This window comes from Crinia signifera, chromosome 2 (assembly GCF_055691185.1).
Source record: "Crinia signifera chromosome 2, ASM5569118v1, whole genome shotgun sequence".
Taxonomy (NCBI): Eukaryota; Metazoa; Chordata; class Amphibia; order Anura; family Myobatrachidae; genus Crinia; species Crinia signifera.
This window is the reverse complement of record NC_139218.1, coordinates 239,375,533-239,388,357: the sequence shown is the minus strand read 5'-3', so window position 1 is coordinate 239,388,357 and position 12,825 is coordinate 239,375,533. Positions and strand designations below refer to the sequence as shown.

The 12,825-nt window shown below is 40.4% G+C and overlaps 1 protein-coding gene across 6 annotated transcripts in view; it reads left to right on the top strand.

The window, feature by feature from the left end:
• Positions 1 to 11,488, top strand: part of AUTS2 (activator of transcription and developmental regulator AUTS2) — a 1,267,464-nt gene extending 1,255,976 nt beyond the window's left edge. For 4 of the 6 annotated variants that reach the window (XM_083174084.1, XM_083174085.1, XM_083174083.1 and 1 more), the window contains 6 exons: positions 2,498 to 2,648; positions 3,727 to 3,804; positions 4,782 to 4,865; positions 6,636 to 6,671; positions 6,806 to 7,019; positions 8,776 to 11,488. In XM_083174084.1, the coding sequence (XP_083030210.1) occupies positions 2,498 to 2,648; positions 3,727 to 3,804; positions 4,782 to 4,865; positions 6,636 to 6,671; positions 6,806 to 7,019; positions 8,776 to 10,006 (1,794 nt within the window). In that variant the 3' untranslated portion in view covers positions 10,007 to 11,488. The remainder of the gene's footprint in view (positions 1 to 2,497; positions 2,649 to 3,726; positions 3,805 to 4,781; positions 4,866 to 6,635; positions 6,672 to 6,805; positions 7,020 to 8,775) is intronic. The other 2 variants (XM_083174087.1, XM_083174086.1) reach the window with 1 other exon arrangement.
• Positions 11,489 to 12,825: the final 1,337 nt, after the last annotated feature.

The following is a 12,825-nucleotide window of genomic DNA, read 5'->3' as shown; positions in this document are numbered from 1 at the left end:
ATACTGCATACTAATATATGCAAAATACTACCTTTAATTTTCCACTTTATCACATCATGGCCAATTGATAGAAATCAAATAGCACATAATTAAATTAAAAGTAAAAATAAACAAAGTGAAGGACTCAGACAGTTTCCTTCCATGTTTCCTAAATAACATGTTTACATATAGCATAAGGAGTAGAAATAGTGCCTATTACTTAAGGTTCTCATTGTTGGAGTTTGCATGTGTACTGTAGTATGCTACGCTGGACCTTTCCCTCATGGAAATAGTCTTGCTTTATGTTTAATTACCCATCACTGGAATGCAAGTTGCTGTTTTCTTTTAAGTGAGGAAAATTTTCCCTTAGAGACTATAGTACCCAAATGAGAAAAACTATTAAAATAACCGCTAAACCACAAAGGGGTTTTTAAATTGACTCCGATGATCACTATCTTGTTTTCCCTAAAGCAAGAGTGTTAAGTCTGCTACATTCAGTCAATAAAATTAAACGCTGTCTTACAAATCGCTGGCAAGTACCTGTGGAAATTTTTTCCTTGTTCTTTTTGGAAAGTTAGCAAAAGTTTTCCATATTGGTAGAATAATAGTCCCTTGTCTTTTTGTGAAGGCAGATTTCCAAAATAGACGTGCTCCCTCATACATTTTGATATGTACTTACTGCAAGCTCATGAAACATACATGTACTTGCCCTTATGCAGAGAGTATTGCTGTGCACTCACCTCCTCTCTATAAACTTGATTTGCTACAAGTCATAGGCCAGATGTACTAAGCTTGAAAAGTGATAAAATGGAGAGTGATAAACCACCAGCCAATCAGCTCCTAACTGCCATGTTACAGGCTTTGCTTAAAAAACTTACTTGGAAGCTTGGTTGGTGGTTTATCACTCTCCATTTTATCACTTTTTCAACGCTTAGTACATCTCGCCCATCATCTTCATTGTGAAGTTGTTCTAGTCCTATACTAGATACAAAAGATATACCTGGAAACAGGCATATCTACCTTCACACATTACACAAGGCCACATTACAATTTGGTTCTATTGTACCTCTTAAGTCACACAGTGTTTAGTGTAAATGCAGGTGAAATGTATACGACTGCATCCCCCATCACTTGTATGCACACACTTAAAGAATGTGCAGTGCAAAAACACAAGATATAGGGCCCGATTCAGGGGTATGAAGCAGTGATAAGGGAGGAGAAGTGATAAAGTGCTTGGTACTTTATCACCGGCCAATCAGCTTCTGACTGTTAAGTTACAGACTGGACAGTTAGGAGCTGATTGGCCGGTGATAAAGTAGCAGGCACTTTATCACTTCTCGTCCTTATAACTGCTTCATACATCTACCCCTCAGACTTGATTGCTGGGCTGCACCACCACAGTCGTCGTCCCCCCCCCCCCCTCTCACCGTGCACAGCTGCAAATACGTTTGAAGCCATGCAAACAGGGAGATAACCATTAACAATCACTCACCAAAAAATGGTTTTCGCCCTGTTCGTAGCCTTGTCGCCTACAAACACACCCGGCTGTCAATCACCTTTCAAACTGCCATTGATGGCAATCCATCACTGGCTTTGTTCTCATAGACAGCTCCTGCATGTGCACTGCGGACCGCAGCTGTTTGATAAATGCTCAGGCTGCAAATTCAGAAATGAAATGATTTAAGTTTTCTTACAGCCGAAGAGGAACATTTATTCCCATGGCTTAAATAAACAACTGCAAACAATAATATCCATGATTTCACTTTTATCTGTCTGATGCAAGTCATCCATGTTTTATTGCCATATTGTAAGATCATTAGTAAATAACTATCATTGTGACGGTTTTTGAACATGTTCAAATTTTTTTTAACCATTTCTAAATAAATTCACATTAGCTTTACATAGCCAGGGATATAACATTTATTAAAATAAGCATTTTAATTGGGAGACTCTAACGGTGGAATATAATGTATTTTTTAAAGGGGCAATCAAGGCAAAACAATGCCTTGTAAGTGATTGCCCTTTTAAAACAGCATTCGAGATCGGCCGACATCCCACACTGCCGCCAAACTCGGCAGAAATTGTGTGTACCCTAAAGAAAGGAACCAGTATGCCATAATCACAATTTAATTTTATAAATCATACATGCAACCTAAGAAGTATGTAATTGTTTTATGCTAGTTTTTAGTATCATTAGGAAGAAATAATTAATAAAGGAAGATTATTTGTTAATTATAAGACGCTTTTATAGGTATGATTCAGTGCACAAAATCAATTCTTGCAAGAATGCACACTTAATATTGCCTGCAAGTCATGTCTCTCCCATTTATCTAGTCTAAACTGTGTCTGTCACTTCTGATAACATCAGGTTTAAAAAAGTGTAATTTCAATTATAGCACATACAAAGATCAGTTTTGCAATTTCAAGGTGTGAATGTGGCATTTTGTATGGTCTTTGAAGCCTCCTTTCTTCTCTGCCCACGGGGAAATCTCAATTCCAGTCATGCTTTCCATTTTAGAAACAGATGCAGACAGATCCCCACAAGCTGGATTTTGGCCTGAAGCCTGAGTTTTTGAGCCGGCCACCAGGTCCGAGCCTCTTTGGAGCTATCCATCACCACCCACACCCTCATGACTTGGCACGCCCTTCAACACTCTTTTCTGCTGCTGGTGGGTATAAATCTTGTCACTTATACAGTTACTAAGTCAGAACTTATTGAAAAGTAATGTCAGCGCAGAGGGCTGGAAACAAAACAAAAAAACTCAAACAACGAACTATAGCTGTTGTCTATTACAATTGAATCTAACAATACAAAAGTCAAAATTTTTCTAGAAATACATTCATATAAGTATATTTTAACTCTTTTGAGATTATTTTTTTCATCTGTAAATGTATAATTTGGTGAAGCAGTTATAAAGTTTTGTGTTCTGCAGGGGCGCTTTAAAAGAGTTGGAGGCCCTTGCGCAACCTTCTCCTGCCAGGCCGGGAGATAGCACAGCGCAGTAGGGTCTGAGCACTAGAGAGCTCAGATCCTACTTTGCATGCGCCGATCTCCGGAAAATTAGCGCAGTGTCCGTTTTATCTGCGATTTCTGCAGGAGTCTGAGCACTACAGCGTTCATACTGCACTGCGCATGCGCTGTTGTGCTGGACGCCAGAGGGTATAAACAATATATGTGCAGTGTGTGGGCCCCCCTGGGAATCAGGGGCCCATGTGCACTGTCCACACTGCACCTATCATAAATACGCTCCTGGCGTTTTTAGTTTGGACAGGGTGTACTAAAGGGAAAATATGGCCCCTTTCCGGGCTTTGGCTGCATTTCCCATATGTACTATGCTGTGCTGCAATGCAGAATGTAATGCCAGTTTTTTCTCATCAGGACCCTCTATTTAGATACACATTTATGTCTGATGTGTAGTATTTGTTTTGAATATTTTGAAATACTAGCGCTAAATATGGGATTCATATGATTCCGAGCCAGCACATATATTACGTACATCTCCATGTATGCTTGTATGTGTTAACCAGCTCCCCCGTGGTGTGAGTTGCACCCGCCAATGGAAGCAACTGTTAATTTTTCACATTTCACACTTAAAGATCAAGCAGACTTTTTGCAGTTAAGCAGAAGCAAAGATTTGGCGTCAAGTACCCTTAGAATATAAATGTACTTATATTTGTCAGTATTTGCATAAATATACAGTATGGAAACACCTGAATGATAATTGTTCTATTTTACTTTACTCCTAGGTGGGCCACATCCTGCTGGGGCCCCCTTTGGCCCTCCCCCTCATCACAGCAATTTTCTTAACCCTGCTGCTCACCTTGGTAAGTAAAAAGAAAATGTCTAATATTTATGGTATTTGTATATGCCTATGTATATACCTGTGTATAGGTTTGCTTTAATAGCCCTTGAATTTCTGTACACCTATGACACAAGTTCTGTGGCTGATTGAAAAGCAGGCTTTAATGTAGCCAACCACAGAACCTGTGTAAATCAAAGGTATCCCGGATTAAGGGCATATTATAGCAAGCCTACACATGTATCATCCTAGAACCGTGCCAGTGTCTGTATGTAGTTCAGTGAATATTTATAATCTGTTATATCGGATTTTATTTACTGAAAATGTATTTATGCATCTTCTGTAACAAATCCAAACAATCTATACTGTACATGTACATCAACATCATATGGAGTATTAGACAAGTCTTTTTGGGTCTATTATAGTGAAAATCAGTATAGGAAATTACAATGATGAATTCTCTAATTAAAAAGCAGTTAATACCAATGTGAACATTGGCAAATATATTAACTGATTTTTAATTAAGAAATACATATTCATATACAGTGTAATATATAGGCTAACACAGTATGGGTATATTGTATATCATTTTATAATATATGATTATACATTTTTGAAGATTATCAGCAATAAAATGAGGGGGTCTGTTTGCAGCCGATATTCGTTCGAGATGTCAGCTACCCGCCCACTTCCTCCCGATGGTGCACGCAAATCTAAGTGACCTGAGAGTCACTTATATATGCGTGCATGTTCCACATCATTCGATGGTCGGCGACCATCGAATGATGTGGGTGTTCACCCTCAGGGTGCGAATGGTTGTTTATGTTAAACATTCATTTGCAGGCCCTGTGTGCGAACACACTCTGCGAGGTAGGCGGGTGTACCATCATTCGCAGCGCGGGTTCTGAATACTCGCAAGGGTGCAAACTCACATCCGAGCGAATAGAACAGAATAACCCCCATATTCCATACATTAGTCTTACATATCTTTCGTTTTTATAGAACCTTTTAACCGTCCATCAACATTCAGTGGTCTAGCTTCCGTGGGTGGAAATGCCTTTGGGGGTCTTGGAAATCCTTCAGTCAGTAAGTACTGCTTTATTTATGACTATGGGGAAATAATGCAGATTAAGATTTATACAAATTTCATAACAGGGATAATATATATATTCTTATATATAAGTGTATGTGTGCGTTTACCAAAATGTCCCTGGATTTCCACCTGCTTAATAACTGTACTATGCCAATCTATGGGGCGCTGGATGCTTAATACCAACTGCCAAAGGGCCTACACCTTCACCAGAGTTGCATGATGCTGGTGGTCGTGTTTAGCACTTAAAGACTTATCGGCATGAAGCAAATGCTCTTATTTGCACAACATTAACTCCTTATAGGCAGTCAAACTTACAGTTCATATTACATGATACGCAGTACATGCTGAAATTATCTTTAGCAGCTTTTCATCATCAAAGAAACATGACTTATTTTCCTTGCCCTTGTATACAGCACAGATCTGCTTTATTCTTTCTGTTACAAACTTTTGCCCTTAGTAAGCAGTACTCTGTCATATTCAAGAGCAACTAGACCTGGGGTAGCCAACTCCAGTCATCGAGAGCTACCAACAGTTAATGTTTTCCAGATCTCCTCACGGAATCACAAGTGAAGTAATTAGCTCCACCTGTGGTTTTTTGAAAATATTTCAGCTAGTAATGAGTGCAACTTTGCAACAGCTGCTGTAGGTTGTCTGGAAAATGTGAACTGTTGGTAGCTCTCGAGGACCGTGGTTGACTACCACTGAACTAGACCATAACAACCTTTTGCAGGAGGACAGGTACAACACAAAAAAGGGTTCTTATGTATTAGCAGGGCACCCTATTTGCATACGTACGGCACCGTAGGTAAATCGAATTGCATGCAGTTTTTTGCGTGCGATGCGATCCACTTCTTCCTACCCTTGGCCGATGTGATTGCACCACTTGCGATCGCACCGCACACAAAATCGCATGCGATTGCATGCGATTTTATAGGGTGCGATGCCATTTACTGTACTATACACTTCTATGACATGCAATGAGATTTAGGCACCCCCCCCTATCCACGCCAGGTCCGAAGCATGGCGAACGGTGGCGGAACGAGCCCTCCCGACCTTTTCATACCCCCACTATCCACGTCGGCTTGGAGTCGATTGTATATAGTGTGGCGAGCGCAGCAAGCCACCGAGCCCGTTGCATGGCGAGCGGACGCGGATTACGTTACAAGTATTCCGCGTCCCCTCGCGGGGCTCGCTGCACAAGCCACACTATATAAAATCACTCCACGCCGACATGGATAGTGGGGGTATGAAAATGTCAGGAGGACTAGTTCCGCCGCCGCTCGCCACGCTTCTGGGAGGTATGGATAATGGGGGGAGCCTAAATCTGATTGCATCTCATAGAAATGTATAGTAAAGTAAATGCCATCGCACCCTATAAAATCGCATGCAATCGCATGCGATTTTACATGTGGTGCGATCGCATTGCACTGCCCGAGGGTAGAAAGCAGTGAATAAATTACATTTATTTTTTTTACGCAGAATCGCCCACTAAGCAGTTTGCTTAGTGGGCACCCTGCTAATACATAAGTACCCAAAAAAGTAATCTGAAGATAGAAAACCCACCCCTTTAAGTTGCCATATATATATATATATATATATATATATATATATATATATATATATATATATATATATATATAGTCACACTGCTTATAGTTCTATGCCTCTTCAACAAAAGTGGATTTTTATGCATTTATGATGATTAAGTGATCTTACACAAAAGAAAGGGAAGCAGTCATTTTTCTTTTGTCTTTTCTCCAAAGAAACTACCAGACCCTTCAACCTCTCCCTCATTATGGGTTAGTACCACTAACATTTACACTGTATATCCTTTCTGTTATCTTTCACATTTGTTAATCAAATGGGGCTCTGTATTATTGCACTATTGCTGCAAACAGATCTCTTTAAGTATGTCCATTTTCTTTCTCATTAGCATCCAACTCAATGTTTAGCCACAAGGAGGGGCCAAATATGCAGGGCTTCAACAATCCACATGAACCATGGAACCGGCTTCATCGAACACCACCTTCTTTCCCAACGCCTCCACCGTGGCTAAAGCCCGGAGAGTCAGAACGCAGCTCCTCTGCTGCCGCTCACGACAGAGATTCAGAGAAAAGAGAATCGTCCTCTAAAGATGATAAGGAAAGGTGTGTACGACTTAATACATTTATGAAATACAACTATTTACAAAATCCATAAAGCATGCCTCATATCGGCTATTTATATTTATTAAATGCACCGATTGCCTATTTTTGGGGAATTGCTGTGTTATTACATTGCATATTAAAACACAAGTTATTTAGATGTTTCCAACTAGTTTGGTTTGGAGAACTTTATAAAGAATTAATTTAAAGATTACAATTTTATATACTGTACAATAGTATTGAGTAGTGGTTCCCAAACTCGGTCCTCAAAGAGTCCTCGCAGGTCACTTTTTCCCTGTCACCGGGCAGGGGCACGGTGTATCATCAACGGTCACATTATAAAACTCCACAGGTGACCTGGAAAACAGGATCTGTAAGAGACCTTGAGGACCAACTTTGAGAATCAGTGGTAAAGACCCATACAAGGGACTGCACAATGACATTATTGGGAAATGGGAAGTAGGAATGTGCATCTTTCATGCACATGGAGACTTTCTACTGTTTAGTGCATATATATCTGTAAACAGTAAAGAGAACCTCCTACAAAACATTGCCTTCTTCAGTGAACTATGTTTATATTTAGTGTATCAATTTGTTACTCTATACTAAAAAAAGTTAGCAAATAAGTTAAGATTTTCTGCCCATGTACATAGTAAAATAATGTTTCACAGCTGCTGCCCCTAATTCTTTTTTTCAAATGCCAGTGTCTGATTTATTAAGCTCGGTGAAGTGATAAAGTGCCTGGTCTTTATCACCGGCCAGTCAGCTCCTACCTGTCATTTTTCAAACCAAGCCTGTAACTTCACAGTTAGGAGCTGATTGGCTGGTGATAAAGTACCAGCCACATTATCACTTCACCTAGCTTAATAAATCTGCCCCTGTATTCTTTATGCATCTAACTGTGTAACATGGGTCATCCCAAACTACTACAGTTCAAAAGTTAATCCAACTGTTTTCCAGGCTGTGCTTAGAGGGATGTGGCTATAGATTGTAATTTATACCCTTTTTACACCACCGCAAAACCCCGGGTCTTCGCCGAGTCAGACCCGGGTTAGCGGCGGTGTAAATGGGACACGCCATGTCCCTTTACACAGGACTTCTACCCTGACCTGGGTAGAACACGGCTAGGACCTGGGTAGAGGGCAGTGTAAATGGGTACGCCCGGTCATCTGACCCAGCTCACATTTACATCAATGGGGGACATGCAACCTGTGGACCGCAGCGTCCGCAGGTTGGACGGGTAGGCACAGACAGCTTTCGCTGCTGTCTGCTATACTCTGCGCAGCATCCATTCACCTCCCGGACGATGGCTGGGGGGTGCACTTGGCTGGGGGAAGCCCAGCAGCTTACCTTGGTGCTGGGCTGCCCCCAGCACAGCGATCAGCGGTCCCGGCAGGGATGATCGCGGTCCTGGCACTTGGAGATGATGTAATCTCCAAGCGCCACCTCCGTCTACACTGCGGGTGAGCACCACAGTGTAAACGGTATAAATCCCAGATCCGACCCGGCTTGGATACTTCTTCCAAATGCCGGGTCGGATCCGGGATTTTTGGTGTAAAAGGGGTTTAAGTGTCATGTAGTGCAACTTCCTGTGCCAGATTCTGTACATCAGTGGGCATAGAGAACCCAGGTAACGGGATCCGAATGGCAGCAGTGTTTTAGTGAATGTTGGGGGCAGCTGGGAGTATATTAATTACAATGGTAATTTCAATGACCTATTATTATATATATTTTACATTACAATGATTGTATTTTTTAGGGAAAGTACGGATAAGAGACACTCAAGTCACCCATCACCAGCACCTATAAGCCAAGTAAATTCTTTAGGACATAACCGCAGTTTATCTGAACAGAGAAGTCACATAAATAACGAGGTACGGGATAAAGAAAAGTCAAAGGACCGTGAAAGGGATCATGCTGATTCGTGGAAAGAAGCTAACATGGACGACCACAAAGCAAAAGATAACCACATAACTGAGAAGGAAAGTAATGTACATGAAAGTAGAGTGGTGGAGGAAGCTAAACAACTATCAAGGGTTCCTTCACCTTACGTCAGGCCACCAGTGATGGAGAGCAGCAGACCTAATAGCACTTCTAATAGAGATAATGACCGAAAAAATGACACTTATGATAATCAGAAGAAAAATAATGATGTTAAAGTAAAAGAGGAAAGAAAGGAAGATCATGATGTATTAATGACTGAAGGTCCTCCTATCCATAGGTCCTCTGAACAACATCCTCCAATATCTACTGCAAATGTTCATCCAAGTCATTTAGCATCCATGCCAATGGCAGTGGGTGTAACAGGGATGCATCCAATGAACAATATTGGTGGTCTAGACAGGACTCGCATGATGAATCCTTTTATGGGCATAAGCCCTATTCCAGGGGGTGAACGGTTCCCTTATCCATCATTTCATTGGGATCCTATGCGAGATCCACTAAGAGATCCATATAGAGGACTAGATATTCATAGGCGAGATCCCCTTGGAAGAGATTTCTTGTTAAGAAATGATCCACTTCATCGTCTTACCACACCAAGGTTATATGAAACGGAAAGGTCATTCAGAGACAGAGAACCCCATGACTACAACCATCATCACCATCATCATCTTTCTGTTGACCCACGCAGGGATCATGAGAGAGTAAGCCAAATGGAAGAGAGGGAAAGATTACACATGCTTCGAGAGGACTATGAACATGCTCGTCTACATGGAGTTCATCCAGCTGCACTGGATGGCCACCTTCCTCATCCAAGTTTAATCACTCCTGGAATTCCCAGCATGCACTATCCCAGGGTTAGTCCCACAGCAGGACATCAAAATGGACTGCTTAATAAGACTCCCCCAGCAGCAGCACTAAGTGCCCCACCTCCACTTATTTCTACTTTGGGAGGGCGACCAGGTTCTCCCAGGAGGACTACGCCATTGACCACAGAGATAAGAGACAGACCTCCTTCTCACACGCTCAAAGATATTGAAGCGCGATAAAGATAATGCTTAAAAAGATCTTTTGGACAAATAGTCTGGTTAGACTTAAATCAGTGCAAGACTTGAGATACAATCTTTGTACAAATGTAAAGTCTCCAAGAGCAATGATTTTCACTTTTTTGTATATTATATGTTGCAAATTTCCAGACCTTTTAGACAATTCAGATATTTGTCGTCCACTGATTTATTTTACTAATGTAAAGCATTTGGTTGGAACTGAAGGAAATAATTCATTACATCTATTTGGACTGTATCAGACTTATGATATAGCAAGAAAATGTAAATATTTGTGTAAAAACTATTTGCTTCATTGGGTAATGGTTCATATATGCAAAAGGATAGGATGAAAGCTTTACTGTGTACAAATGTAAATAGACATAACATAATACAATAATACTTCTTAAACTGTGCAGTTTACAACCTTACTATTTAAAAACACAGTCTGCTCATACTGTGTTGTGTATTTTATTAGAGACAACTAAATCCCCTCAACTATGCAATTTATTTTGGAGGCTTTAAGCATAAAGCCGTTACAACAAAAAATGGAGCATTTCCCACTCTTACAATAACTAAAGTCTTATTGTCCCTGAGAAACTCAGTTTGCATTGCCTATTGTCCTATTTTATTCATCCACCTGTATTCTGGGTATGCCGTACTCGCCATTTTTAAAACAGATAACAAATATGTTTCCAATTACGAGACATCATCCCACCATATAGGGCTGGAATAACATGTCCAACATGAAAGTAGCATGTCCGTAAAATCCAGGTCAAGGGAATAGGAAATGGCTAAGTGTGGATAGTTTTGGCATATTGTGGTAGGCATGTTTGCTTAATGCCAAACGAATCACTTAGAGCGTAAGTCACCTAGGCTATTTATATCTGAGGTCCAGCTCATGATCTACTATTTAGCCTAAATACTTGTTTATATCTACTTGATTGGAAAGGATATGACTATACCTGAAGAATACCTTACATATTTGGTTTACTGGGTTGTAAATTATATATATGAAATAAACATAGTTCTTTGGTCTTCTAGTGTATTAAAGTGATATCTTAAGTTGTTATCCTGTTTTGGCAAAAGCAAAACAATGAATAAAACTCCAGACAGTTGTTTCTAATAAGAAGAGATCTATTTTAGTAGTCAACTGAAGGTTTAGTTGTGAGCTTCAGATTTTGTGAACTCCAGATGTTGTGCAGTGTTTTTTAAGGAGCAAATCCTCCCAGAAGAATATGTACACTGGAACAGTAGTGGTAGCTTTCAGTATTGTAAAGAAATTGTTATATACAAACCTTTTGCTGTTTATTCTGTATGTAAGAAATTCCTTTTTAGATCATATGTAAAGAGGAAAAAAAGAACTGAAAGGAAAAAAAAACATAAAAATAAAGCGACTCGATCTTCAGCATGTTCCTCATCAGCGAAGACTTGTGTTATGTAAATTGTGCCATGTTATTAAAAAATGTGAACTAAGTTTTCAGGTGCTTATTTGTGTGGAGTACCCATCATTATTTAGGGAGGGGCTTTTTTATGTACCAGAACTAACTTGGCCTCCAAACCTCTGAAGTTCGGAATTCCATTGTCACAACTTAGGTGCAAGCATCCGCTAAAGACAATGGTCCGTATTCAATGCGGGTCGCCGCGGCCGGAGAGGGGGTTAAACTGTGAGAATTGCAGAAATCCACCGATCCTCGCTGTTTAACCCCCTCGCCGGCCAATCGCCCTATTCAACATTTCGGGTGAATCCTCGCTGTCACATTGCCCCTAACAGCGAAACCCACGGCTAATGTAGCGAATCAGCTGCATTTCACAGCGGGTTTTGCTGCTTCGGCAGCAAAATATGCAGATTCCCCCTTGCTCCGTTTTGAATCAGCATATTAGGGGGGGTCAGTTGAACACTGGGAGAGGTGACTGGGAGCAGGCAGCCCTGTTAGCTGTCACCGCTCGCCCCCGGCATTGAATACTTGCCATAGTAACTATTCATCATTTGGCTATTACATATTCAGTTCAATATTTTGTGTTTTTTTATTTTTTATTATGAGTCTAGCTTGACAGGCAATAGGTTGACGTCACATATGTACACTATATAATCAACAAACATTAGGTCGACAAGGACAAAAGGTTGACAGATAAATGGTAGAGAGTGCTTATGGTCCACAGATAAGAAAGGTCGATATGACAGTGGATTTTTTTCTCAACATTTTCCCAAATTTTCTTGCTCTACTATCCATGTGGCCTATTATTTGGAATTGTAAACTTTGGCTAGCACAGCGGTAGCAGAGCAAGCCACCTCGACCAAAGGGCGACTTGCAAAGAGACTCTACGAGGGTAGACATTTCCATTGATTGCACATATGGTGGCTTTTTTCCCAGACGCTTACTACAGTATATTCATTTTAAAATCATTTCACAGATATATTTTTCCAGTTTCCAGAATTAAATCAGATTAAAAAATAAAAGGAAAAATAATAATTGTTTAGAAACATGTTCTCAGCAAACAACACTTTACTGCATTAGTCCCAAACCAGATGTTGCAAGGGACTTGCAGGATCCAGTTTGGGACAGGTTGGTGAAAAATCCTTTATCATCAATGCGATAGGATATACCAGTTATAGTGGCTGCCAATCATAAAAAATGTGGACAAAGAGATAGAAGCTCAACCCTGTCCACTACAGCATAACTGAACTTAAGTATGGCAAGCAAGCACAATTTACTTTAATGCTGTAATTATGCATTTCTTAATAGGAAACTTGGGCCAGTGGTGCCGTATAAAATTGATGATACTATAGGGCACCGCAATTTAAAAAAGTCTGGAAACCATTG